The 26,705-nt window shown below is 38.4% G+C and overlaps 1 protein-coding gene across 1 annotated transcript in view; it reads left to right on the plus strand.

Annotated features, from left to right (window-relative positions):
• Positions 1-26,705, plus strand: part of SGIP1 (SH3GL interacting endocytic adaptor 1) — a 206,413-nt gene that overhangs the window by 157,603 nt on the left and 22,105 nt on the right. The window contains exon 19 of the mRNA XM_086717229.1: positions 20,671-20,782. Coding sequence (XP_086573355.1) covers positions 20,671-20,782 — 112 coding nt within the window. The remainder of the gene's footprint in view (positions 1-20,670; positions 20,783-26,705) is intronic.

Consider the following 26,705-nt stretch of genomic DNA (forward strand, 5'->3'; position numbering starts at 1 on the left):
CTACAGTTTTTGCTTTTCCAGAATGTTATATAATTGGCATTATATGATATGTAGCCTTTTCAGATTGACTTCTTTCACTTAGTAGTATGTATGTAAGGTTCCTCCATATCTTCTTATGGTTTGATAGCTCTGTAAAGTTCTTATTATTCATACTTTGAGTTTGCATTCAAATTGAATGAGGAGAATTAAGGAAAGTGGCCAAAAAAGTTCTGTACCCAAGATGACTTTGTTTCTTGTGTCTACTATTCTCCCGCTCTCCAAAGTAACCCTGTGGGTGTGTGGTGTGACCAAGTCTGGGAGGTTTCTCTTGTATCTCCATCAGACTCACTGATGGTGTATTTTCTTCTCTTATGGCCATAACAGTCCTAAATACATAGATGTTTCTGAAAATGTCCCTCACCCAAAAGAAAATGGATAATTCAATAACTTTAAAATGCATAAATGTTAGATTGCCTTGATTTGCTCAAGACTGAATATTTTTTACTCCCCAGCAAAGGAGATGAACCCAGAGTTTGAATTACACATGCCTGGGCACAGAAGTAGATTGTATGATGGCATTTCCCATCTGACTGGGGTTACCAAATAGAGAACTAATGAGGTCAGCACAAAGCTGCAGAAAGAAGAGCTGCCCTATGTAGACAATTTTCAAACCTAAAGCATAAGTTAAATTGTTCCCTTGAGCACGAAAAAGGAACTAAGGTCAACGATGAATAGAATAGAAAAGGTAAAGAATATTCACTCATGCATTCCTCCTTCAGTGGTTAATGAGCTTTCCATGAGTTCCTCATAACCCCAAGCCCCTATGCAGGAGTGATGGAGGTAAAGCTATATGGTTTCTGCCTTCTAGAAATTCACAAGAAATAGAGGAACAAGGCACTTCCTTATAAAAGGCAAACTACAGCAAATGCTGTAATAGTATGTAAAAAAGTGCTGGAAATGTATGAATAACGGATAGACTTCTAATCAGGAAGAATCTGGGATAACTTCTGGAAGCAGAGAGACTTGAGCTGGCTGATGTTAAGGGAAAGAGCTTCAGACAGCTAAGAGTGTCCCAACTTGAAGAAGTGACTTGAGCAAAGACATTCGGGTGAGCGATGTCTAGATTATATTCAGAACTGGTAAACACTGGGAGAGGAGAGGAATGTTTTTAAAAATATCTTGAAAAATAGGTAGAGATCATATTCTAAAAGACTTTATATACTGAGAAAAATTTGAATACAATCCCTATGCAAGGTGAAACTTTTGAGAATTTTATGGGAGAGGACGTGGTATGATCATCTTTGACATTTAGGATTAGAGGCAGGGAGAAATTTGGGGATTTACTGAAGTAGTTCAAGAGAAGTAGTAGGGACAGACAGAACTGTCTGTCAATTGAATTACTTCAATTAAAGTAAATCATTTGAAATCTATTAGGTTGTGGAAAGGAGTGAAAACTTCCATCCTGAGACACGGAGAGAGGGGTGCTATTGTAAGCCAGGAGAAAGGGGTCTCCAAGAGGACTAGGATTTGGTTAGAAAAAAATGAGTTGCTTTTGGGACTTCTTAACTTTAAGGCCCAGACGTTCCATGTAGATGAGTTAAGGAGTAAACAGACTGTGGAACTTTGGGAGTCATTTGCTTAGAGATAAGGGCTGAATCCATGGAGGTAAGGGTTTAACCTTGGGGCATGCCTGCATTCAGAAGCCATATTGGAAAAAGAATGCATAGTGATTTAGAACTTTCTCTGTTGTATCCTTTCTTTAAATAGCCACACAAACACTATATTTTAATTTTTTTAATATCTATTTTTGAGAGAGAGAGAGAGAAGGAGTATGAGCGGGGGAGGGGCAGAGAGAGAGGGAGACACAGAATCCAAAGCAGGCTCCAGGCTCCAAGCTGTCAGCACAGAGCCCAACATGGGGCTCGAACTCACAGACTGCAAGATCATGACCTGAGCTGAAGTCATATGGTTAGATGACTGAGCCACCCAGGTGCTCCATTAATTTTTAATGCATGGTATTCAGTGGATATGTTTTTGTAGAATATATTACATGCCTAGATCTTTTGCTTATCTTTTGTCTCTCAGTTGTTCACACTCAAGAGAATGCCTAACTGGCTGACCCAGTTGCACATGACTGTTAACCTAAGTATCAGATAGGAAAATTGCAGACATCAAGCCTAGAGGGAAAATACCAACTTTCAGATAGCTGTTGTTGCAAATACAAGTCAACATAGAGCTGATGCACTGCCTCCTTTCCCTAACTGCTTCCCTTCAAAGCCTTTGTCCTCTTTGGGTGTGTGTCCTTCTCATCTGTCTCACAATCTTTTATCTTTACATCTTTTTTCTTCCTTCTGACACACAGATGTGAACACTCAAAAGTGAACATAATATGAGATGAAGGATACTTTCAGTATTTGTTGTATACATCAAAAACAATGTAATGACTTGTATAAGCCTTAAAAATAATTGAATAATAAATTTTGAATTTCTTTGTTTTTGAATAGAAAGAGAATTTTTTTTTGTAGGATACTTCATTTTTCTTCTTCCATATAGTAGGAACTCTTGCAAAATAGTGTAATGTTCCCTACCTATGCCCATAATACACATATAGACATATCTGTCATGTGAGTTTGACTCAAAATACTCTTCATGGTAGCTCCAATATGTACATGCCTAGATGTGCTCATAGTTAATACTCTTTAGCAGGAGTCAGGACTGTCTTCAGATGTTTATATACACATATATATACAAAATCGATCATGATGGATGGATAGCAAAATGCTATGGTTTTCTCTATGTACTAATTCTGCAATAGGTAGGTATGTGATAGGGAAAAGAGTGAACAGATTTGTGGAATAAGGCCTTGATAATATTGCTAGAGGAACAGATATTGTTATGACTATGTTTATTCAATCAGCAAGTGTTTACTGAGTCCCTACTATGTACATGGTACCATGAAAGGCATTAGGTTTACAGTAGTGAACAAGAAAGACAGGTTTCTATCTTCATGGAGCGTGGAAGTCAGACATTAAACAAGTAGCTACAATAATGTGCAGAGATTGTTATATCTGGGAGATAGGTGTTTTGGAGGCACCCGATGGAGACCTAACCTGGCCTAGAAGTTAGGGAGAGCTTCCAAAAGAAAAGATGAAAGTCTACATAGAGTCTGCTTTGAAGAGATATAAAATGTTGCTGAGTTAGAGTTCTGATATAAAATCTTATGTAATGTAACAATGTTAACCTAAAGGTATATTGGGTATTATCCTAAATATTGAGAATAGTAAAAAAGTTTCCAATTAACTTATATCCGTTTGCTTTCAGCACATACACATGTACACACACACACACACACACACAAAGAAAATATATGTTATATATATGTATATACACACACACACACACACACACACACACACATATATATATATAGAGAGAGAGAGAGAGAGAATGTATATATACATATATATGGAGAGAGAGGCAAATGTGTGTGTGCACATATGCAAATCCCCACATTGGCTCTGGCATTAGCCTCAGCTATAGGTAACTTACTCAACCCCTCTAAGTCTCAAGTTTCCTCCTATGGAAATTGGAGTAACGATGGCACCTAGTGCATAAGGTTGTTGTCAAGATTAAATTGTCAAGTACTGAGGTCAGTGCATGCGAAGCACTCAATAACCATTAGCTATTAGCACTATTCTCCAACTTCATACTTCCCTTGCTTGTAACATGGCTGTGTTTTGTTTAGTTTTTGTCTGCTTTGGAGAAGATTGGGTTGTAGCACTCTAGTCTTCTTCCACACAAAACATGTGGCAACTTGACATGGCCTCCCTCCTTGTCAGCAGGGACAAGGAGCAATCTTTCCCCCACTGCTTATGGAGGAAGAGAATGATTTGGAAGCAGAATGCATCATCCTCCCTGCTATACACCCCCTACTTCCTCCAGAGCCTATCATTAAAGCTGACTTGTTGAGACTAATGATCTGCCTGGTGATACACTCCTCAGGGTGCTATGTTAATGCTGATGGGAGATGCGGGAAGAAAATCTGTTACCGTCTCTTTTATTAAAGGATTTGTAAATCATGGCATTTCAGCATATTTGACAAGGAATTTCAAATTCCCTGAGAAGAGAATGGAGAAGCTAAGAATCACCAGGGGGACTGCTTTACCTTTGCAGAGTTGCAGAGCTTTCTTTTCATTATTATTATGTGTCCTATAAGAAGAGCTATCCATAAATTAAGGCTGCCCATACCATTGTACTCTGGACTCTGGCTACCCCAGACAGAGGATAACCCCTGACCACCCCTTCAGAGAGGAAAGCTGGCATATTGAATGAAGAAGTGGTTCAAAGAGGTCATGTCAAGACTCCAGAGAATCTCCCATTTCTTCTTTTTCTTTTTCTTTTTTTTTTTTTAGGAGAGCACGAGAGAGCGAGTACAAGCGGGAGAGGGGCAAAAGGCCGGGGGGGGGGGGGGGTGTGGAGAGAGAGAGAGAGAAAGAATCTCAAGCAGGCCCCATGCTTAGCATGGAGCCCAACGCGGGGCTCAATCCCACTTTCCTGGGATCATGACCTGAGCCCAGATCAAGAGTCGGACACCCACCTAAATGAGTCACCCAGGTGCCCCAAGAGAATCTCCTATTTCTAAGCTATTTCATGTGTGTGGAATGAATATATTTAATAAGCACCACAAATAGCCATAAGAGATTTTAGTTATTTGTGAAAGGCCTTTGTAAACTATAAAGTACTATACATATGTAATCACTTCCTAAAATAATAATTGGCATTAATGAATATTTAATATGTGCTAAGCATTTTGCACTCATTACTGCATTTATTAACTCAGAGATTGATTTGGACTCATCAAGATAAGGCATTTAAGGCAAAGCTTTAAGAGAAGCTGTTGCCCTTAAGATTTCCACCCTTTTTTGTCTTCAGCTATTTTGCAACATGCATGTGGTAATAATTTCTGCTAGAGCATGGACTGTTAGCAGACAGGAGTTTTCATGGACTTGTTCCCCTTCTTCTGGCTATGCTGTATTAAGTGACCAGGACATGAGTAAATTTGGCCTTGGGTTTCTTTTCCTGCTGGAACACACTCACACAGTGTGTGCTAGTTACAATTGTGTTTCTTGGTTTCATATTCAAAATAATTACTGCATGCCTTCTCGTACAATCTGATTTAGAGGCTTGAAATACGCCTCTGAGAGCACAAAAGGTTATTCTGGAGAAGTGTCACAAAGGAGCAAGGGTGACATTAATTTTTCAAGGATGTGTTGGTGACTTTCAAGAGCTGCCATTGTCATTGTTAAGCATGAGCCTGGGAAGAGGAATCATGAGTTATTTAACGTTGATTACTCCTTTCCTTAGATTTTGCCTTTTTTGGACTCTGCTCACGGCCCATTCCCCATGATGCTGGCAGTTCAAATTACAGGCTTTCAGACAGTCAGATTACAATAATATTTTTCATGCCTCTCCATTCATAAATATCAGCCTTCTAGGGGAATAACTTTTAGTAGTGTTCAAAATTACCAGCATCCATTTTCAGAGTGTAAGAACAAGAACTATTCAAGAAATAAATAACAGAGAAATGTAGAAACCCCAGTGATATTTGAGATCTAACTTCCAATTTCTGTTCATATTTTTTGCCGCAATATCAAAGTAATGCAGCCTCTTTTTAGAAAATTTAGAAAATCAGAAAAATATAAAGAAAATAAGTCTAATAATCATAGGTAACCCTTGTTACCATTGGTGTATTTCATTTCCAAAGTTTTTCATGTGATGTGACTGTGTGTGTGTGTGTGTGTCTGCATGTATAGTGTATATTTTCATAATTATGCATCCTTTTATTTTAGTATATGATAATGTCCACCATGCTATTAAAATGTATTTTATTATTTTAATGTTTATTTTTGAGAGAGAGCAAGCAGAGGATCCAAAGCAGACTCTGCTCTGACAGCAAAGAATCTGATGTGGAGTTTGAACTCATGAACCATGAGATCATGACCCGAGAGAGCCAAAGTCAGACATTTAACTGACTGACCCACCCAGGAGCTCCTCTTAATATGTATTTTAAAACAGCTCATAGTGGGGCAGCTGGGCCACTCAGTTACGTGTCTGACTTTGGCTCCGGTCCTGATCTCGCAGCAGGTGGGTTTGAGCCCTGCATTAGGTTCCGTGCTGACAGCTCAGAGCCTGGAGCCTGCTTCGGATTCTGTGTCTCCCTCTCTCTCTGTCCCTCCCCTGCTCGTTCTCTCTCTCTCTCTCTCTCTCTCTCTCTGTGTCTCTCTCTCTCTCTCTCTCTCTCAAAAATAAATATTTAAAAAAAATTTTTTTAAAAGAACTTAAATGTTCTCACACACACAAAAATGTAAGGCAATGGATGTGTTAATTAACCAGATGGAAGGAATCCCTTCACAATATATATGTGTATCAAATCATCATGATGTACACTTTAAATTTATTATAATTTTATTTCTCAATTATACTTCAATAAAGCTGAAGGGGAAAAAAGATCCTAGAACTATAAAAATCATGAACCGCAAGATGGTGACCTGAGCCAAAGTCAAGACACTTAACCAACCGAGCCACCCAAGCGCCCCAATGGTAGCCATTTCAGTTGCATTTTACCATATGCAGAATGTGTGTGTGTGTATATATACATGTATGTGCGCATATATATACATGTATATGTACATATACATCTGTATAACCATGCTAATAGTTCCATAGTATTATATACATGTACTTATCTTCTGTGAAGGGATATTTAGATTTTTACCTTTTTATTGCTATTATGTAAAATGGTGCAGTGAGCAGCCGTAAACCTATATCCTCATTACTTGTCTTAATTTACCCTAAAGATAAATTGCTAAAAATGGAATTGCTATATTAAAGGGTATGCATATTATAGGGGGCACTTGTACCCCAATGTTCATAGCAGCACTCTCAACAATAGCCAAATTATGGAAAGAGCCTAAATGTCCATCAACTGATGAATGGATAAAGAAATTGTGGTTTATATACACAATGGAATACTACGTGGCAATGAGAAAAAATGAAATATGGCCTTTTGTAGCAACGTGGATGGAACTGGAGAGTGTGATGCTAAGTGAAATAAGCCATACAGAGAAAGACAGATACCATATGGTTTCACTCTTATGTGGATCCTGAGAAACTTAACAGGAACCCATGGGGGAGGGGAAGGAAAAAAAAAAAAAAAGAGGTTAGAGTGGGAGAGAGCCAAAGCATAAGAGACTGTTGAGAACTGAGAGCAAACTGAGGGTTGATGGGGGGTGGGAGGGAGGCGAGGGTGGGTGATGGGTATTGAGGAGGGCACCTTTTGGGATGAGCACTGGGTGTTGTATGGAAACCAATTTGACAATAAATTTCATATATAAATAAAAAAAATAAATAAATAAAAGAAAAGAAAAAGAAAAAAATAAAAAAAAATAAAAAAAATAAAAATAAAAATATTTTCAAGCTGTTAAAAAATAAATAAATAAATACATAAAGGGTATGCATATTTTAAATATATTTACTACATTACTGCCAAATGTGTCTCCAAAAATTCATACCACCATTATGATTAACAATTTTTCCATGCCCTTATCAACACAGTTATATCAATATTTTCCCTTTTTCCAGCCTAATTGGGAAAATGTGATATGTGACTGTTTTCCGCTCCATTTTTAATTACTGAAAACTTGTTAACATCTGCGTAACATTTCATTGTCATGAATCACGATTTTTTACACTTCAATTATTAGGCATTTAAATTGCTCCAAGTTTTCCCATATGCAATGACATCTTTGCATATAATTCTTTGGCCTAAAGATATTTTCTTAGAATAGATTTTTTTTTTGTAACGTTTATATATTATTGAGAGACAGAGAGATACAGAGCATGAACAGGAGAGGGGCAGAGAGAGGAGACACAGAATCCAAAGCAGGCTCCAGGCTCCGAGCTGTCAGCACAGAGCCCGACACGGGGCTCAAACTCACCAACTGTGAGATCATGACCTGAGCTGAAGTCAGATGCCCAACTAACTGAGCTACCCAGGCGCCTCTAGAATAGATTCTTAAAATTGGAATTATGGGCTAAAATTGTTCAGCTTTTAAACTTTTTTTTTAAATGTTTATTTATTTTTGAGACACAGAGAGAGACAGAGCATGAGCAGGGAAAGGGCAGAGAGAGAGACACACAACGCAGAATCCCGAGCAGGCTCCAGGCTTTGAGCTGTCAGCACAGAGCCCGACGCAGGGCCCAAACTCATGAGCCATGAGATCGTGACCTGAGCTGAAATTGGACACTTAACTGACTGAGCCACCCAGGCACCCCAAAATTGTGCAGCTTTTAAAAGCTCGTGGTACACATTGTCAAGTGGCTTTCTAGAAAGGTTATGCCAATTTTTACTTCCATTAACATGATTTTGCAGTGCCTATCTCACCAAGTGTTGATTTAGATCTTTTCTAATCTGAAAGGGTAAAAATTTCTCTCTTCCTGTTGCATTTCTTTGGTAACTAGTGAGGCTGAGCTTTTCGTATTTTTTGTAGCCACTTATGGTTTTTTGGTGAATGTCCTGTTCCTGTTTAAAAATCTTCATGTTTCCCGCTTGTACTTGAAAAAGACTCTCGCAGGCTAAATGCTCATGTTGTCAACTCCCAGGCCATACACTAGCCACCACTTCTCTAAAAAGACACACTGGACTTTGCACAGGAAAATGTACTCCCTCTACCCAAACGTGCTCGAATGTCTTTTTTGGAACCTCTAACTCTTCCCATTCCTTAATAGACTCCTTGCTCATTCTCTTGGTGTCTTGGACCTGTGTCGCCATCCCCTACCATCATATTCTCGCCTTGCTCCTGTTTGGTTTGAAGCCTGAGCCAGGCTCGCTTCAGCTTCTCTGACTATGTCAAATCCGCCGACTATATTCACCTCCTCGCTGCCTCAGCTCAGGGACTGCTCATGTTGTTCATGGAAGAATACCTCTCCGGGCTTGACCGAGCTCTCCAGCCTTTCTTTCCTGTATACTCTTCCTTTGTATGTATGGTTCTTTCTAGATATTTTTCCAAGTATCTTGACTAAATCACGATCATTCTGGCACTGCAGATATTATTTACTCAGCATAAGTTTGAAGAAAGAAACTGGTGCTTTAAGTTTTTCCCAAGAGAGATGATGGGGTGTACAAGGACATTCACATCCATGGCTCTTTTAAAACTGGAAACTAGTGGAGCTCAAGCTTCTTTTCATTATCCCCTCCTCTTACCCAGGGAGTCATGTTAAATTTTTGTTTTCCCCTAATTGCTCCTCAGTAGAATTTTAATATCACAGATGTACTATACATCTGGATGTGTACTCTATGTGTATCCATGTGCTTTATACATAAAAAGTTAAGATTTTTTTGTCTTCCCCTAAAAGCCAATTTCCATACCCTTTGGGGTGGTACTACCCCACTGAGGATGCATGCTGTGCACCCAGCTGGATCTTGGAGCAAAGTTCACTAACATGAATGGGCAAACATTGATAATATAAGGTAGGGTTTAAGAATGCAATTGGGGGCATCTGGGTGGCTCAATCGGTTAAGCATCGGACTCTTGATTTTGGCTCAGGTCATGATCTCAAGGTTGAGGGATTGAGCTCCACATCAGGCACCATGCTGAGCGTAGAGTCTGCTTAGGATTCTCTCTCTCTTTCTTTCCCTCTGCCCCTCTCCCCTGCTCTCTCTCTCTGTCTCTTTCTCTCTCTCTCTAAAATAAAATTAGGGAAAAAAAGAATGCAGTTGAAGTTAGATCTGATTTTCAGTCCCAGCACTTCTACTTACTGTAGAGCAAGTTCCTTGAGCAGATTATGTAATTTTACTAAGATTCGATTCCTTCAATGGTAAAATGTACATAATGATGGATTGTACCTCAAAAAACTGTTTGAGACTAGAAGACAAAATGCATATAAAGTACCCAGCACAGTGGCCATCACACTTAAGTGCTCTATACAAATTAGCTCTTGATATCATTATTCATGTTCTTTGTATACCATGCTGTAGCTGGCTCAGCCTTAGATGTGGGGTCAAACAAAATCTTAGTAATGTCTGTATGAAATTGTCTAGGATTTGGTCAGGCGAGTCCTCATACTGAAAACATTTTCATTATGGCTTTGTCTCCCACCTTGTGTCCATATTTAACAATAGTCCTTGTGTTGGATATGGTTGATGTAACTTTGATGATGAATACAAAGTATAATATTTTTATTTTCTGAGTAAAAAATATTATTTTAGGAAGTTAATGAAAGACGGCATTAATGTTGGATGATGGTTTGGGAACTGTAAGCAAAGACCCAATTTGAAGAACATTCTCTATAAAACATGACAAAAATGTCAACTGATCATGTTTCTGGACTGAGTGGAATTTGAAAAGTAGGAAATACACCTCAGCATTGATTTATATATCTGGGCAGGTGAACAGGGACTTACAAGGGGAAAGACTGAAAATAATTCTAATCCCATTTACACACCCAGAATTCAGTATCCTTAATACTTCTCTGTGCAAGCTGACTTTCTTAAGTGTGTTCCTCATTTTCATAAAGGAAATGTCTTGCACACTGAAAAGCATGTAACAGATACAATTCACACAATGCCACTGTGAGGCAAGACTAGGCCTCTGAGGCTCCTTCTATGGAAGAAGCATGAAGTTAACTGGACTTACACTTGTATCCTGACTCCCCCATCTACTGTCTGAGAATATGGGCAAATGACTCTTTTTTCAGACTCGCTTTCTTGATCTGTAATAGGTGGTAATGTCTATTTGGCACAGGATTCTGGTGGTAATTAAATGATGTGCTATGTGTAAAGCATAAAAGACAGTGTTTAGCTCAGGGCAGGTACTCAGTAATACTGATGCCTTTTTTTTATAAGGTTTGCCCTTTTTCCTTTTTATTGGCACGCAGCAAGTAAGTTGATGCTATTTATCTCAGGATATGAGAAACCCAAGTAGCAACTGGGGAAACAACTTTTAGAAGCCTCTGGTTTTATCATCTATAAAATAGTGATAATAATCTGTGTTTTTTTCCCTTAAAAGTGTGAGGATTCATGTAAGGTAATACATGTAAAACATTTAGCAAAGTCCCTAGAACAAAAGTGTATGCTCAATTTAGCTCTCATGCCAGCATTATTATTTATTAGATTAGGCTAGAGCATTTATTAGGCTACCAAAAATTCTAAAATAGACAAAAACATACAAATATACCAAAAATATACAATATAATTAATGTATAAAGTGCAGCATACACACAAACATATATACAACATACATATAGTTCATATAATTTAAACCAACATACAAATATTTATTTGTATATACTTGCATATTTGTATATGTATATATGCATATGTACAATATATACATATTTATTTCATATAATTTAAACCAACTACTTTATGTAAAATTGTAACACTCAAAGATGTACAGAAGAAAAAAATAGAACATCTTTTATGTAATAACTTTCTGTTGACTCCTTTTCTTACAAACCCACCCTAAATTTTTTTGAAAAAGTAACATTGCTTTGTTAATCATCACTTCAGCTAAGATTCACAAGGTCACAAGAGCACAAGTTACCTTCTCAAGTTAAGCTCTCTGGATACAATTCTTTCTACTGACTAAGAAGTTGTAATCTCTTTATCACCTCTGGTGTGTTACATGCATGCAGTGTTGAGGAAAGCCTGAAACAATGTATTATATATTGTGATTGCCAGGCAGATTTTTCCTTGTTGTTCATGGTAATCGCTATCATTTACTGAGCATTCATTATGTGCAGAAAACTCTTCACCAAAGTGTGATTATTGGCATCTTTGCAGTTATTGGATTTTGTAGGAAAGTGAAGACCAAGATGACATGAAAGTATTTATTTATAACATTAGTCCAAATTCTAACATCACTTTTCATAAATGAACACTAGCATCTATAGCATGTATCCCTATTCACTACATAAATGCAGTCAATCAGTTTCTCCATAAATGTCTGATCTTACAAACAGTAGACATCCAGTGCAAATACAGTGCACATTTATTGAAAAGTGGGATTGCCGATTGTAGGATAAATACAGGATTCTATAAGTCAATGAAAGCAATGGTGTAAAGATCTTTAGGTTATACTCAAAGTCATTGTCAGTTGAGGGTTTAGCAAAAATAAAACTATTCATAAGTAAAGAAGAAAAGGAAGCTTACATCATACACACTTCAAAAAAAAAATCAAGACATTGAGAGGCCCTTAGAAATTTTATAAAACTCTCAATTACCTCTGCAATAATAGCTTGCTTTATGATCGTGAATCAAAGCTGAATCTGAACCTATATTGGTATGTAAATCTCTCATGCAATTTTATCAGAAAAGTGAACCGTTTTCTTAAAATACCAACACAAATAATTTTTGTTCATTTTAAGAACTCAGTAATTATTTGATTGTACTGTGTTAAGAGATTTTTTCACAAATTTAGTCTATGACAGTTTGAGTCCCAATCAAGCCTTTTATCACTACACACTATAAAATTTTAGGAACCGCATAAATACATTCATTTTTAAGTGATTTTTTTCTGATACTGACTATCCTTAGATAACAAGGACATTCTATATCATCATATTAAATTATCGCAACACCTGTAGAAGGTACCATCTCCATTTCACAAAATGATGAAGCTGGATGTCAGAAAGGTTAAGGAATTTGCTCAAGGTCACACAGTAAAGTCAGGATTCAAATGTATTTCAATCTGATTCCAACATTCTTTGTCTCTATGACTACACCACATCGGATATCATCTGCAAATTATCATAGAATTGAATATAATTGTCCTTTTATTAAATTATCATAGAATTAAATATAATTATCTTTTTATTAATGCTAACTAATATGAACCACTTAAAAAAAAAGCTAACCCAGCTCCCACTACTTTATAGAACTCTTGGAATTTCTTCTATCTTCATTTATGCATTCTGAGACTTTCTGTTCCTTCCATCTGTTGGTTCCATCTCCAACATTCCTGCTCGTAGACATACATAAGGCTCATTTCCCTCCTGCCTACAGCAGGCCTGGATGAATGAGCAGTTATTTGGGTTGCTAGACTGCAAGGGTAGAAGGGTCTTCAAACAAACAAGACCGCCCTCTCCTGCTATTGATGTTTCAAGTTGTGCCTTCAGAGCGACTGTTTCCTACCCCAGATGAACAGAAGGTAAAGCTTGTTGTTCTTCTGACTCCTGGGCTTTTACGAGTGCAAGCCCTCTCTACAGTCGGATGAGGTTGCTAGCACCGATATCAGTGTCCTGGTTTAATGGATATTCAGCTGGAATAACTGACCTGCCCAAGGTCAGATATGAACTAAGCAGCACAGTCAGGACTGAATGCCACACCCTCTGACAGTCTTAGATTGTTCACTGTAACAGCAAAGCAGCAGGACTGAAAATATAGGTTACCTGCTCTCTGAATTTGAGCTAGTTACTTAAGCTCCCAACTCTTCCTTGGTAAGAAAGGGTTGTTAAAGATAGCCCCTACCTGCTGAGGCAGTTGTGTGAATGAAAGGAGACAGTCCCAGTGAAGCATCACACGAGTTTGGCACAAAGTGAGGACACAGTAAACAGTAGTTACTACCATTTATTGAGCACATAGAGACAAATGCTGCAAACACCACTCAGGGAAGCACTACTTTGACATAAATTCATATTACATTTAAAACAACTGAAAATAAAGTCCTCTTCATGAGCAGGTTTTGATGTGAAAAAAACTTCTTTCAATATTGCAAAGTGGAAAACACTGTACACAAAATGAAGAAGAGGGTACAGAAAAGGGAGGTGAGCCCCTGCTCAGGTTTGCTTTGGGCATACCTTGATTACATGCCTCACCTCCACGCCAACAACTGACTGGTGGCAGTGTGGGACCAGACATCTGTCAACCCGGCACGCAAGCATTCATTTATTTGTAAAGTTTGCCTTCTTGTGCTCAATTTCTATACCCGAGTAGTTTGCTTCCTCTTTTCCTCACTTTTTTTTTTTTTGTATCTTTCTTAAAAATCTGTCTCTCTCTCTCCCCCTTCCTCCTTTCATATGTTTACATATACAATCTATACTCCACACTTACACTCATATTGCAATTGACTGTTCAGGAAATGCTTCACCAAATTAATGACCTTTTAAAGATATCATATCGTTGTGAGGATTTAATTCTTTTTTAGCCTTAGGTTTTGTGTGTGTGTGTGTGTGTGTGTGTGTGTGTAATGTTGCTTGGTAATAAGAGTCATAGAAGACTGCCTTTGAGAAAATATTACCACATACTGACCCTTATGTGCCTTTTTCCAGTTCTCATAACTCCTCAAGTGTGCATGCCAATTGCTTTCCGAGACTCTAGAATTTCTATTTTGTCAGAAGTCCACAGCTAGTGGGACAGCTAGTGGGGACAACCACAGATTCGCCATCAAGTGCCTAACATAATTTTGTTCTGACTTCTGTGCTGTCAGAACAGAGTAGGTAAGAGTGTGGGATCCAGAGTCAGTCAATCCTAGGTTTGCATCTCTTTTGTTCATACTGCTTACTAACTGGGTAACTGTGGACAAGGCTACTGCGTGGCTCAGAATCTCAAAATTCTCATCTGTAAAACGAGGACAATAATGATGGTTGCCTTATGGGGATGTTATCGAAATAAAGAGTTAATATAAGTAAAGCTCCTTGAATAGTTCTTGGTATGCAATAAGTACAGATGTTTTCTTTGTTACTACGACTGGTTTTGTTAGAGTCAGGACCTAGAATCGAATTTTAGCTGTACTGCTTTCTAGCAGGGTGACTTGAGCTAGTGAAACAGAGATAATTATATGGAACTTGTTCATCTCTTCAGTGTATGAAGCAAAAAAGCCATCTTAGTGTTTGATATTTTATTATGTTGAAAGATATACATAATAAATACTGTTTTTACCTTGAATTCTTTAAAAATAATCATTAACAGTAACATAATAATTATAATATTAAACTGTTCTCTAACTTCATATAGTGCCTTTTATCTTTCACTTATGTCCATACTATAAGCTCCATGAAGGGAGGGTCATAACACTCAGCACTTAGCAGGGTGCTTAATTATTACAGGGATTCACATTTGAACGAATAAAGGAAAACATGCATTCAACCAGCTTTTATGTCCTAATGGTCCAAGCATCATATCAAGCAACTTTCACATATATAATAGTCACCTGTGTGATCTGCAAGAAAACTAAGTATGCATGCCCAGAATTCATTGTTCTTATGATAACAGAATCTTAGTGATAGAAGAAACCTAAAATTACTAGTCTATCTCCATGCTCAGTGAAGAACACCATTTGTGATATCATCTTTCTCTGTTTTCTGCCTAAATAACTACTCAGCTTCAAAGAACCAACTCTAATTCAACAACCTTGGAAAGTTCACCCAGACAAAATAACAACAACAAAAACAACAACAACAATAGCATGTTTTTCAAGTGCACGCTATGCTAAGGACTCCACAAATATTATTCCATTTGATGTTCACCATGAGCCTTCAACATAGATACTACTATTATCTGTTCTATTTTATTTTATTTTTTTTTTTAATTTTTTTTTCAACGTTTATTTATTTTTGGGACAGAGAGAGACAGAGCATGAACGGGGGAGGGGCAGAGAGAGAGGGAGACACAGAATCGGAAACAGGCTCCAGGCTCTGAGCCATCAGCCCAGAGCCTGACGCGGGGCTCGAACTCACGGACCGCGAGATCGTGACCTGGCTGAAGTCGGACGCTTAACCGACTGCGCCACCCAGGCGCCCCTATCTGTTCTATTTTAAAGAGGAGAAACAGAGTTACAGATTAAATAGCTTGCCCCTAGTCATACAGATTGTAAGTGAAGCAGCCAGAATTCACACCCAAGTGTACATGACTCCAGAGCTAAAGTTTCCTCTTGTTAAATCGCAGAACAGCCTCCCTGTACTGCTCACTTAGCAATTAATTTCACAGTGAAGTAATCTCATAGTACCATCATCTGAACTATTAAGCTCTCACTTGCATATGTTACTGTTATTCGATTTTCCAAATGTTTATCTTATTTCCTGAAAGTTTCCGTATTTGTGTTCCCACCACTATTTTGCACGTAGTGGAGGGTCGGTAAATGTTTCACAGATACGCTCAAACCTTCAATGAAGGTATACTGTTTTCAAAGAAGCTTATCTTTGTGTTAGAAAATTGTTCCTACACTTAAAGAAAATTAAGTGCCTATAAACAACCTAAAATCACAGAATCCTGAAACAGAGACTCTTTGGTTTATTGCCTTCATTTTATGATTGAGAAAACCAAAAGTAAATTGATTTTCCCAAGACCACAAAGCTGTTAAGTTGTAGAACCATGGCCATGAATGCTGGTCCCTTGAGTCACTGTCTGATTATATTATGTGAGATCTTTGAAAATAGTTTCTAGGCCGTCTTAGTCCTCTTAAGCCATGAGGCTTAAATTTCTCACCATCTTAGACTCTCCTTGTTTTAGTCCAGTTTTCCAATAATCATGTTAACAGATACTGTCACAGTTACTGAAGGGGAACAGAAGCTTTTGTTCTTTATTAATAGCATTTTCATTGAGTATAAACTTTATGTGCAATAATCTGACATTGTTAGGAATAAAAAATTTATCTGCCTTATGTTTTGGTCATCCACCTTGTGGTAATAAAACTTCTATATCTTATGGAAATAATTAAAAAGGAAAAGAAGACCAATTTATACAAAGATGGATTTAGAATAACTGCTACCTAGAAATGGCCCAACATTTGGAGGCCATAGAATAATACAAACTTGTCAAAAATGGTGTGGAGAACAGATAGAAATAAGGAAAATTATGAAATAAATGGAAAAAGTAACAAAAAATGGCATTAATTGCAGTGTATCAGGATGCGGAAAACCTAGAATTGTAAACTTTGGATCCTTTGAGGTAAAAGGGTTCTTTGTAAAGTTTTGATGTTTTCTTCTGTCCTTATAGATTAAATATAAATAGGGGCTATAGTGCCCATAGGAAACATAGCTTGAATATAGGATTTCCGGAGGGAATGGGGGTAGGTGGGTCATGAAAGATAGGCATGGGTCAGACTGCATGTCTTAGTCTATTTTGACTGCTGTAACAAATTATCACAGACCAGGTGGCTTATAAACAATATATATTTATTTCACAGCGTTCTGGAAGTTCATAAGTTCAAGATCAGGGTGTCAGTGGCTGGGTCCTCTAGAGAGCCCTCTTCCGGGTTGCAGATTTCCAGTCTCGCTGTGTCCTCATGTGGTGGAAGGGAGAAGCTAGCACTCTGGGGCCTCTTTTATAAGGGCCTGAATCCCAATCACTAGTGCTCCGCCCTCATGACTGTAGCACCTGCCAAAGGCCCCACTTCCTAATACCATCACGTTGGGCATTAGATTTTCAACTTATGAATTTGGGGGGAGGGGCGGGACGCAAACATTCAGACCATAGTACCCCAGATGGCATTGTACACCATTATGCTGAAGAGCTTGGTCTTCAGCTTGTGGATAAGTGACCTGATTACCATCTGGTGAGCTTTAAAACTAGGCACTCAAACAAAAAGCAGTAAAGCCATCCTTTCTAGGGATCCATCTGTAACCCACCCACTGATGTAGTCCGGTCGGTGACCTGTTTAGAGCCCAGCCAGCAATAGACAATTGATGATCAACTCCATCCCCCAAATATTTTTTTCACATCGTCTTTCCACAAACCATAATTATTTGATTAATTTTAACCTTGATATATAAGAATTCCACATTTGTTTTTGCTGATAGTTTTCTTCTCAGTTTCAGCCCAATATTCCAAAAGATCATTTTTAGCACCTTCAATGACTGTCATTATTCAAGACAACCTCTGTATTATCTTAAATTTTAATAATCATAAAAATTGCTAATCATTATTGAGGGCTTACTATGTACCAAGCACTGTGTTAAACGTTTTACCTCATTTTATCCTCTGATGGGCTTACAAAGTGTGTGTCATTATATTATCCCTGTCAAAGGTCATATAAATAACAAGTATGAGAAATAAGACTCAATCCCAAGTATGTCTATTGCCAAATCTCATGCTCTTAGGCACTATACTGTGTCATTTCTGAGCATCTCCCAGTTTTATCAGAGGCACTGAAGAGCCCAGACTAAGGAGAGAACTCTGGGATATTCCACTAGAGATTTCCTTTGCAACAGGTATAAAACCACTGATTCATGCTCACTGAATATTGTGACTCATCTACTAACAGTTCACTCGGCAAGAGTATTATCCACCCAACTTTCACAATTTTATTCACAAGAATAGCATGGAAAACTATTAAATGCCTTGCAAAACTGAAAAACATTATGTCTACGACATTCCCTTTATCTGCTAACATCTGCATTGCTTGCCAATTTTATCGTTTTCTTTCTAAGAGGTCTCTTCACCTACATTTTTGCTTCTGTCCCTGAATTATCTGCCTCTCTATCACTAGAGCAATGGACACTCAAGCCCCATCATAGCCCCCCTATTTCTTTTTTTTTCCTAGTTCAAATACTTCAGAGGCCTCCCATCTTTTAGAGACAGTGTTCTTAACGTCTGTTTCAGGACTCCCAAGGACTATTTCAAATTATATAAATGCTGTGTATGGGTGCACTCTGCTTTGAGAAACATCCATAGTTTTGTATTAAATTCTCAAAAAGTGATTATGATTTCAATGCCTATAAATCACCTATAAAATCAACAAATTTTCCTAAATAAACAAATAAATAAACAAAGCTTTTCATGACCTAATTTCTAACCTCTGCCCAAACCTCATTTCCTCCCTTGTCTCCCCTTTCAATACCCACTGCATTTACACCCACTCACATGCAAACAGTGCCATACTTCCTGTGGTTTCTCAAAATGCCATATGTTTGCTCAGTTCCACACATATGTATATGCTGGGCCTTCTTCCTTCTCACCCTCGTGAGATCGTATTCACTGTCAAACTTCAGTTCCAACATCACTTTTTCAATGAAACCCTCCCTGACCTTTCCACTTGCTTTGTACATTTACCTAGAGAATATATGTAAAACACATAGTAAGTATGCAACAAATAATGGTGATGGAGGTAATGCTGGTAGTGAATGTTGTTGATGATAATATTAGCCCACTGAACTGTAACTCCTTGAGGACAAAGATTATATGTAATTTGACTTTGAATCCCCAGAACCTACCATAGTGTCATATACATAGTAAATAGTAAGCACATGTTTGTTGATCAATTACCAAGTCCAAGATACAGAAAGCCAAGGGAAGATAGCACAAGAAGAGACTTGCATGAATGAGAATTGCCAGAGAAAACTTTATTGAGGAGGAAGATACACAAAGGGTAGGGTTTTTTTTAACGTTTATTTATTTTTTAGAGACAGCATGAGAGGGGGTGGGGAGAGAGAGAGAGGGGGACAGAGGATCCAAAGTGGCCTCTGCACGGACAGCAGCCAGCCCGATGTTGAGCTTGAACTCAAGAACTGTGAGATCATGACCTGAGCTGAAGTCCGATGCTCAACCAGGCGCCCCAAAGGGTAGATTTTTTTAATAGCCAGAGAAGATTACAGAAGTTACTGAAGGTAAAAGAAAAAAAGCATAATATGTAATCTGCTTTAGGGTGGGGAAGAATAAATGTGTTTTGTTTGATAAGAAGGAGAAGCAATGATCGCCAACACAATTAAATACTTTGTCATTACGAAAACTTTACTGTTCAGTAGCATGCTTAGACAGCAAACAGCAAAAACAACAATGTTAAATTTTGCTCCTTTCAGAAACCTCAAGTTCTATCAAAACCATAAAAGAAAATGCTTCCTTTAGAAAAACTATATGGTATAATGGGGGAAAACATGAGCTTTATAGGAGAGCAAATCTGGGTTTGAATTTTAGGTTTGCCACTTAACTGTTACTTTGGGCAAGTCCCTTATCGCTTTGAGCTTTAGTTTTCTCTTCTATACAATGGAAATCATAATGGTTATCCTAAAGGGCTTTTGTGGGATTCTTGTAAGGTATCTAGCACAGCACATGGTATATAGCAGGTCCTCAATAAACATGAGCAGCACTGTGACTGTTTACAGTGTAAATTGATGCATTTGTGTGTCTGTGTTAAGTCAAGGTGTACCTTATGGCATGTATGTTTTTGGACATGTAAACTTGAGCCTACTTGATCTGAAGTTAATTGGGCATTTCAAAACAGAAATAACCCAGGAAAGGACAATGTGTAACATGATACTCCATGGCCATTTGTCTCTTTAAAATAAAGAAACACAAGAAGTTTTGAGTGTGTGGGCATTTGTGTAGGGTAAATGCTGAAATAAGAAGCTAGTAACTTTTCTTTAGTAACTAACCTGCTGTACAAACTGTCATTCAAATACTGCCTTACGCTTTATTTAAAACACTGAAAACCCCCTCTGACTTTATTTTCTGCTTGGATTTTTTTCTGTAGAAAAATACACAATTGAATTAATTTCAAGTGTGTTTGTTTGTAAACCAGCCAAATATTTCCTTTTAAATACTTGAGCTCTATGTTAAATATACACACATGGTTCCTAGCACATTATGTGTTTTCAGTAATAGATTTCATCCTTTTATCCTTTAATGGACTTTTAGTTCCACACATATTAATATGTCTCCTATGTCCATAATAAATGAAAGTTTTCCATTTCATGCAGGTTCTTCCAGGGGACCCAGCCCCCTGACCATGGGAGCCCAGGACACCCTCCCCGTTGCGGCGGCATTTACAGAAACAGTCAATGCCTACTTCAAAGGAGCAGATCCAAGCAAGTAAGCCTGGGGCTTGGTCCACTGGATTCTCCAAACTCTATCCCATTCAGTGGGGGACACCCTAGTTATAACTATTTCATTCCTTATCCTAAAACCAAGAAAAAGAAATTGGTTAACAATAACAGCATACCTAGAATGGAGGAGAAAATTTAATTAGAAATATTAATTCATTGCTTTTTTAAAAACGTGCCAAAGGACCAATAATCTATTATCTTACTATCCAGAAATCTCTGGTTCAGTTTTGAATGCAAGTTATAGACAATCCTAACCCAACCACGTAGACAGTGAAAACACTTGTTATCTCACAAAAGTAAATGTCTAGATCATGTCTTTATTGTCTTAGTTTGTAATGGATCTGAATCATTCACATATAAGCTGAAACATGGTGCATTGGAACAAAACACATGGCTGTGTTCATAACACAGAGATTAGTAAGAAGACAGGTTATGTGTTATCTATATGAAGTAAGGAGAAATTGGCCAAAAAAATTATAATCACGGCAAAGTAAACTCTTGAGAAAAATGCACCACTCTACTCTGTAATTCCATGAGCCTGACTTCACTTATTTCAGTACATACTGAAGGTGGACTTGACCCGAATGCATATATAATATGATTAAATAGTTTGCCTTTCTATAAGGAGTTCCATAGATAGAGTTCAGGAAGTTTATGGACCTGAAAATTATAGCATTTATCTTATGTGTGTGCATAGTGCGTTTGTTCACAATTCCAGGTCTGAATGTGATGGGTAAACAAAGGACAAACCTAAGGGAGGAAAGAATTGCTTTTTATTTTTTACTTATAAGGACCAGGACTTACAAAACCTTAGTATCCATGGAAATAAGAATTAGAAAAATAATAAATGTTAACACAGGACCCTAGACTATTTATGAAAAATTTTGAAACAGCGATAATTAACTATAATGAAAACTTGGATCTCCACATATATTTTAAGTGGGAATTTATATGAGTAGTTGTGATTCTTCTTTACACTTCAGAAACACTAGTTTTTTTTAAGTCTAAATCTAACAATATTATGCTGGCAACATGATTAGTAACTCTACCTTAGGTGTTCTATCTAGCCAGCGGGATCTATCAACTTCCCTAAATGTTATGTCCTTTTCAACAACATTTAGATTTTCTTCTAGGCCCAGACTATTGTAGAAAAACAAACACTATGGACTCTGGTGTTTTAGTCCATTTGGGATGCTATAACAGAATACCATGGACTGAGCGGCTTCTGAACCACAGAAGCCTATTTCTCATAGTTCTTGGGGCTGGGAAGTCCCCAAGACTTCCCAAGATCAAAGCTCTAACAGTTTCAGTATCTGACCAGAGCCAGCGGCGTCCTGGTTCATAGTAACCTTAAATGGGGGTGGGGGAGGGAAGCTAGGGAGCTCTTCGGGGTCGCTTTTATAAAGGCACTGATCTCATTTATGAGGGCTCTACCCTCGTGACCTAATCACCTCCCAACAAGCACCGTCATATTGGAGATCAGATTTCAGTATATACATTTTGGAAGAACACAAATATTCAGCCTGTAGCACTCTGGTTTCCCCCATGTCTTCTCTCCTTCATCTTCAAAGCAGGATGGTAATTTGCCACATCCACATATCAATAGGATTTAAAAACTACTCTTACAGAGTATGCATTTGAACTGTTAAGAGCACTTAAGCACCATGTGCTTAAGTTGTATACATACTTCATATACACATACTTGTATTTCTGTAGACTCTTCTTTGAACAATTTGTATAACTTTCTGTAATACCAGTTCTAAGGATTATACTTATTATTGACTGACCTACCTATACCTTAGAAAGCTCAGGCTCATCAGACTTGAGAAAAGTGGGAAAAACACACCTTTAAAAGAATAAGAAAGAGTAAAAAGTAGTCAGGAGAGATGTCTATACCAGCATGAAAAACACTGGGAATCACCCAAGAATGAATTCTCTTTTGTCTGCTTACTCATTGGCTTTCATTCATTAATTTATTCAGAGAGACCTAATTGGTGGTAGGAGAACTTCCATTTTTGCCCCCTAAAATCTGTTGTCGAAATATCACTCCTCTGCTCAAACCCCTCCTGTCTTGTTCAAAGCAAAACCCTAATGCTTTAGAATAGTCTATGAGGCTCTACATTATCTGTCCTTTGGGACCCTTCCCCCATTTCAGCTACCACCTCTTTGATCTTGTCTCCATCACTGGCATTCTTACTCACTCCACTCTACCCACACTGGGTTTATGGCGTTCTCTGCCATTTGGCCAACCTCGTCTGCATCTAAGGGTCTCAGCATTTGTTGCCCTTTCAGCCTGGGTGAAATCTTCTCCAGCTACCTGGGTGATTGCCCCCACACCTCTTTCAGGATTCTTCAGCAGATTTATCAGAGCCCTTCTCTGTCCACTCTATGCAAATAGCAACATTTCTTCCTACCCACTGTCAGCTCTTTCTCCCAACCAACCTCACTTTCTTCCCCCCGTCCCCATTGTCCTTCTCTCTAATTAACGTGCTGCATGTTTTCAGTGTCCACTGTCTGTCTCTTCCCCCACCAGAATGAGAAATGGGACTTTGAGCATTTTCTTCATTCTTGTATCCTCAACACCTAAAGCAGGATCTGGCACAATTGTTGAATAAGTTGAGTTGAATGACTCCCCTAGTACTTACAGAATGGCTGCTATGTGCCTGCCATTGTACTAGACAGGGGTTATATTGGTGATGAAGACAGTTGATTTGGAAAATAAGACTTGTGCATACATATAATACAAAGTCCACTGTAGAAGAAGTGTAGTTATGGTGCAAGGGGGGCTAAGAAGCTTTTAATAATCTTCCTTAAATCCTAAGGAGTGGTGTAGTAACCTACCAGTCACTTTGTAGGTCTGTGCCTATACCAGCTGGATTCTTCATCCTGTTTCAATTTGCCCAGCACGCTAGAGCACGTATGTGGGCAGGTGTGCACCTGTGATGCTGGTATCCATGACCTTGGCATTCCAGTGATGTGGCGCTTGAGCCAAAGCAATATTAGTGTTTTTCTTATGTCCTTCCAAATTAACTGAGTTTTTGACTCTTCAACAATTGCATATACTGAGTCTGTTTCAATTATATTGCCATAAGTAGTTGCTGTATATATTGCATTATTGATAGATGGGAGATTCAATAATTTCATTGAAATTATGAGATCCGAAATTTATGAACAGATCATGAAATGACATCCTTCTAAATTTAATTTTAGCTCCAGGCAGTGAATCATTTTAATTGCTGCCCCTTTGTTATTCACTTTCAAAGAAACAACCCAAGTTCAAAACTTCTATCCTGGGGTGAGCAGGGGAGGAGGAGGAGGAAGTCAAACACAGCACCACATAGAGAAATGCTACAGAAAAGGCATGTGGACTTGCTTTTGCCTGTGGTTCCTTCTCATCCTGGACCCAAAGCCTTCCCCATTTGCTTTCAGACCATATATTGGAAACAGAAATCTACCACTTTAATTATTATATAGTATGATATATGATCCATTTGAGTATAGTTATACTCTTTCTTGGAGTATTCAGAACACCTGTAATAGGCATTTTGATACCCGGGTCTTTCTTGGTCACTCATAGGCAGAGAACTCCTTGACTTCTGCTGTTGGCCGGGGAAATACATCTCCCACTCCTATTTGAACAACCCAGGCACAAGGGGTTAAGTCTTTATTCCCCTGGAAATAAACATGTTTCTGTGTTATGTGCTCTCCTTCTCTTATCATCATATTTCAATTATTTATCTAAGTGTCTGCCTCCCCACTTAAACTGGAAGTTTGGGTGAAGACCACGTCTGTCCTGTTTCTCCCTGCCCAGTCTAGGGCACTACATAATAGCTGGTACACTGCATAGACACTCTCTATATGGATAATGTTAAGTGTATGAATTTATTTTAACATTTTATTGAGTTCCTACTCTGCACTAGATTCTGTGTAATTTGCCCCCAAGACATAGCGCTCGCTTTATAATCATGGGTAAGATATGTGCAAAAAAACCTACAAAACTGTTTTAAAAAAATCCGTACATCTATCCAAGGAACCTATAGAGGAAAAACTAAGGAAGGCCGAATAAACAAACTATGAAGGAAGGCTTCAGAAAGGTCTGCCTTTGAACCGAGTCTTGAAACATGGAAAGGAGTTTGCCTAGTACCCAAACCAATGAAAGGGCGGACAGCTGCACATGCACAGAGGAGACTGTGGGCTTGGTTATCAAAGCAGTGCGTGAAAGTCATGTTTATGTGAGCCTTGTACTTCTTATGACCTCACATATGTCAAACTCACACACTTCTTAACCAAAATCGTCCAGCATTTCTGTTGGATAGCTAACATGGTACTGCCTGTGGCAATAGGGAGAACCCAGTTTAGAAGTCACTTAGCCAGGTGACCTTGAAATTTTGCCATTCTTGACAAATGTTTCATTTGTGGGGATTCTCATGATTTCGAACTTTGTTCATAACATGAGTTTGTTAATATTAACATATTGCAGTATTTTCGATTTCCATAATTCAAGCTCACGTGTAATGTCGCCACATTGCATACTGATAAGAACAGTCGTTAAAGTTAAACAAATATTTTCCTTTAGTGAGTATGGGTTCAAAATATTCATTTTGTGTAGAAAATTTCAGATCTGGAAATAGATACTGGATGAATTAATAAGTCAGTAAAGTTCTGAATGGATGAATCACTAAATCAGCAAATAAATTGTAAATCTGTGACAGTTGACATGCAGTACAGAAATGTAATATACATGAAGAAGCTTGGTGCTTCTTTTTTTTTTTAATTTTTTTTTTTAATGTTTATTTATTTCTGACAGAGAGAGAGAGACAGAGCATGAGTGGGGAAGGGTCAGAGAGAGAGGGAGACACAGAATCTCAAGCAGGCTCCAGGCTCCGAGCTGTCAGCACAGAACCCCACACTGGGCTCAAGCTCAGGAACTGCGAGATGATGACAAGAGCCAAAGTCGGTCTCAACCGACTGAGCCACCCAGGCGCCCCTTGAAGCTTGGTGCTTCTTACACTGGTTTATATTCGCTACTTCCTTCATCAGCCACGCGACACCATGAGCCCTTTGAAGACGGGGCTGTTTTGCTGATTTTTAAATGGCCTCCCCACTCAAAACAAACAAACAAACATTACATGATTAGGAGTCAATAAATGTTTATTGACTAAATAATGCCACTGCCTCCCCTCGCTGACTGGCTTTCAAAAGAGAAACTTTATCCCTCACCAAGACACCACTTACACCTCATTTTGAGCAACCTGGAAAAGTCACTGAGCAGATCCCTTACCAATTGAAAAACATTTCAGCCACTGCTGCTGACAACAATGTACTGAGGGATGGTAGGTACTGAACTCTGATTTAACAAATGCTCTGACTAATTATTGTTTTCTTCTGAAGTCGTGAAATAGTATTCTGCACATCCACATGTTGAAAAGCATTGAGAATAGACTCAGCTTAAGGGGAAGTCTGGGCTCAGCCCCAGTAATTAATGCAAGGTTTATGTAGCTGAAATGCAGAAAAGGAAGACAGCAGAACTGGTATCCAAAGTGGGGAATCGACAGTACTCCCCAGAAGAGATGGATGTGCAAACTGCCAGAAACCAAAATTTTCATCCAGAGCAATGCAGGGTTATGGATGACCATATCTGAATGAGGGGAGAGAAGGGGAACATGGCTACCTTAGGAAGCTTTCCTGCCCTCCACCCTTGACCTCAACCTGGCCTTATACATAAGAGGCTGTAGCAATTCTTCCCATAAGCTATTTTAACTATGCACCAAAGGCCATCTCCCCCGAGACACGTGTGTCTCAACAATCACAGTTACACAGCATACGAAATGACTACGGGGCAAACGGCGCTCCCTGTGCTCAGATGTTGAGCAGAGTTTCCATCTATTAATCTCAATTTCCCTAGAAAG

Source organism: Puma concolor, chromosome C1 (genome assembly GCF_028749965.1).
Source record: "Puma concolor isolate L17-30 chromosome C1, mPumCon1.1.hap2, whole genome shotgun sequence".
Classification (NCBI taxonomy): Eukaryota; Metazoa; Chordata; class Mammalia; order Carnivora; family Felidae; genus Puma; species Puma concolor.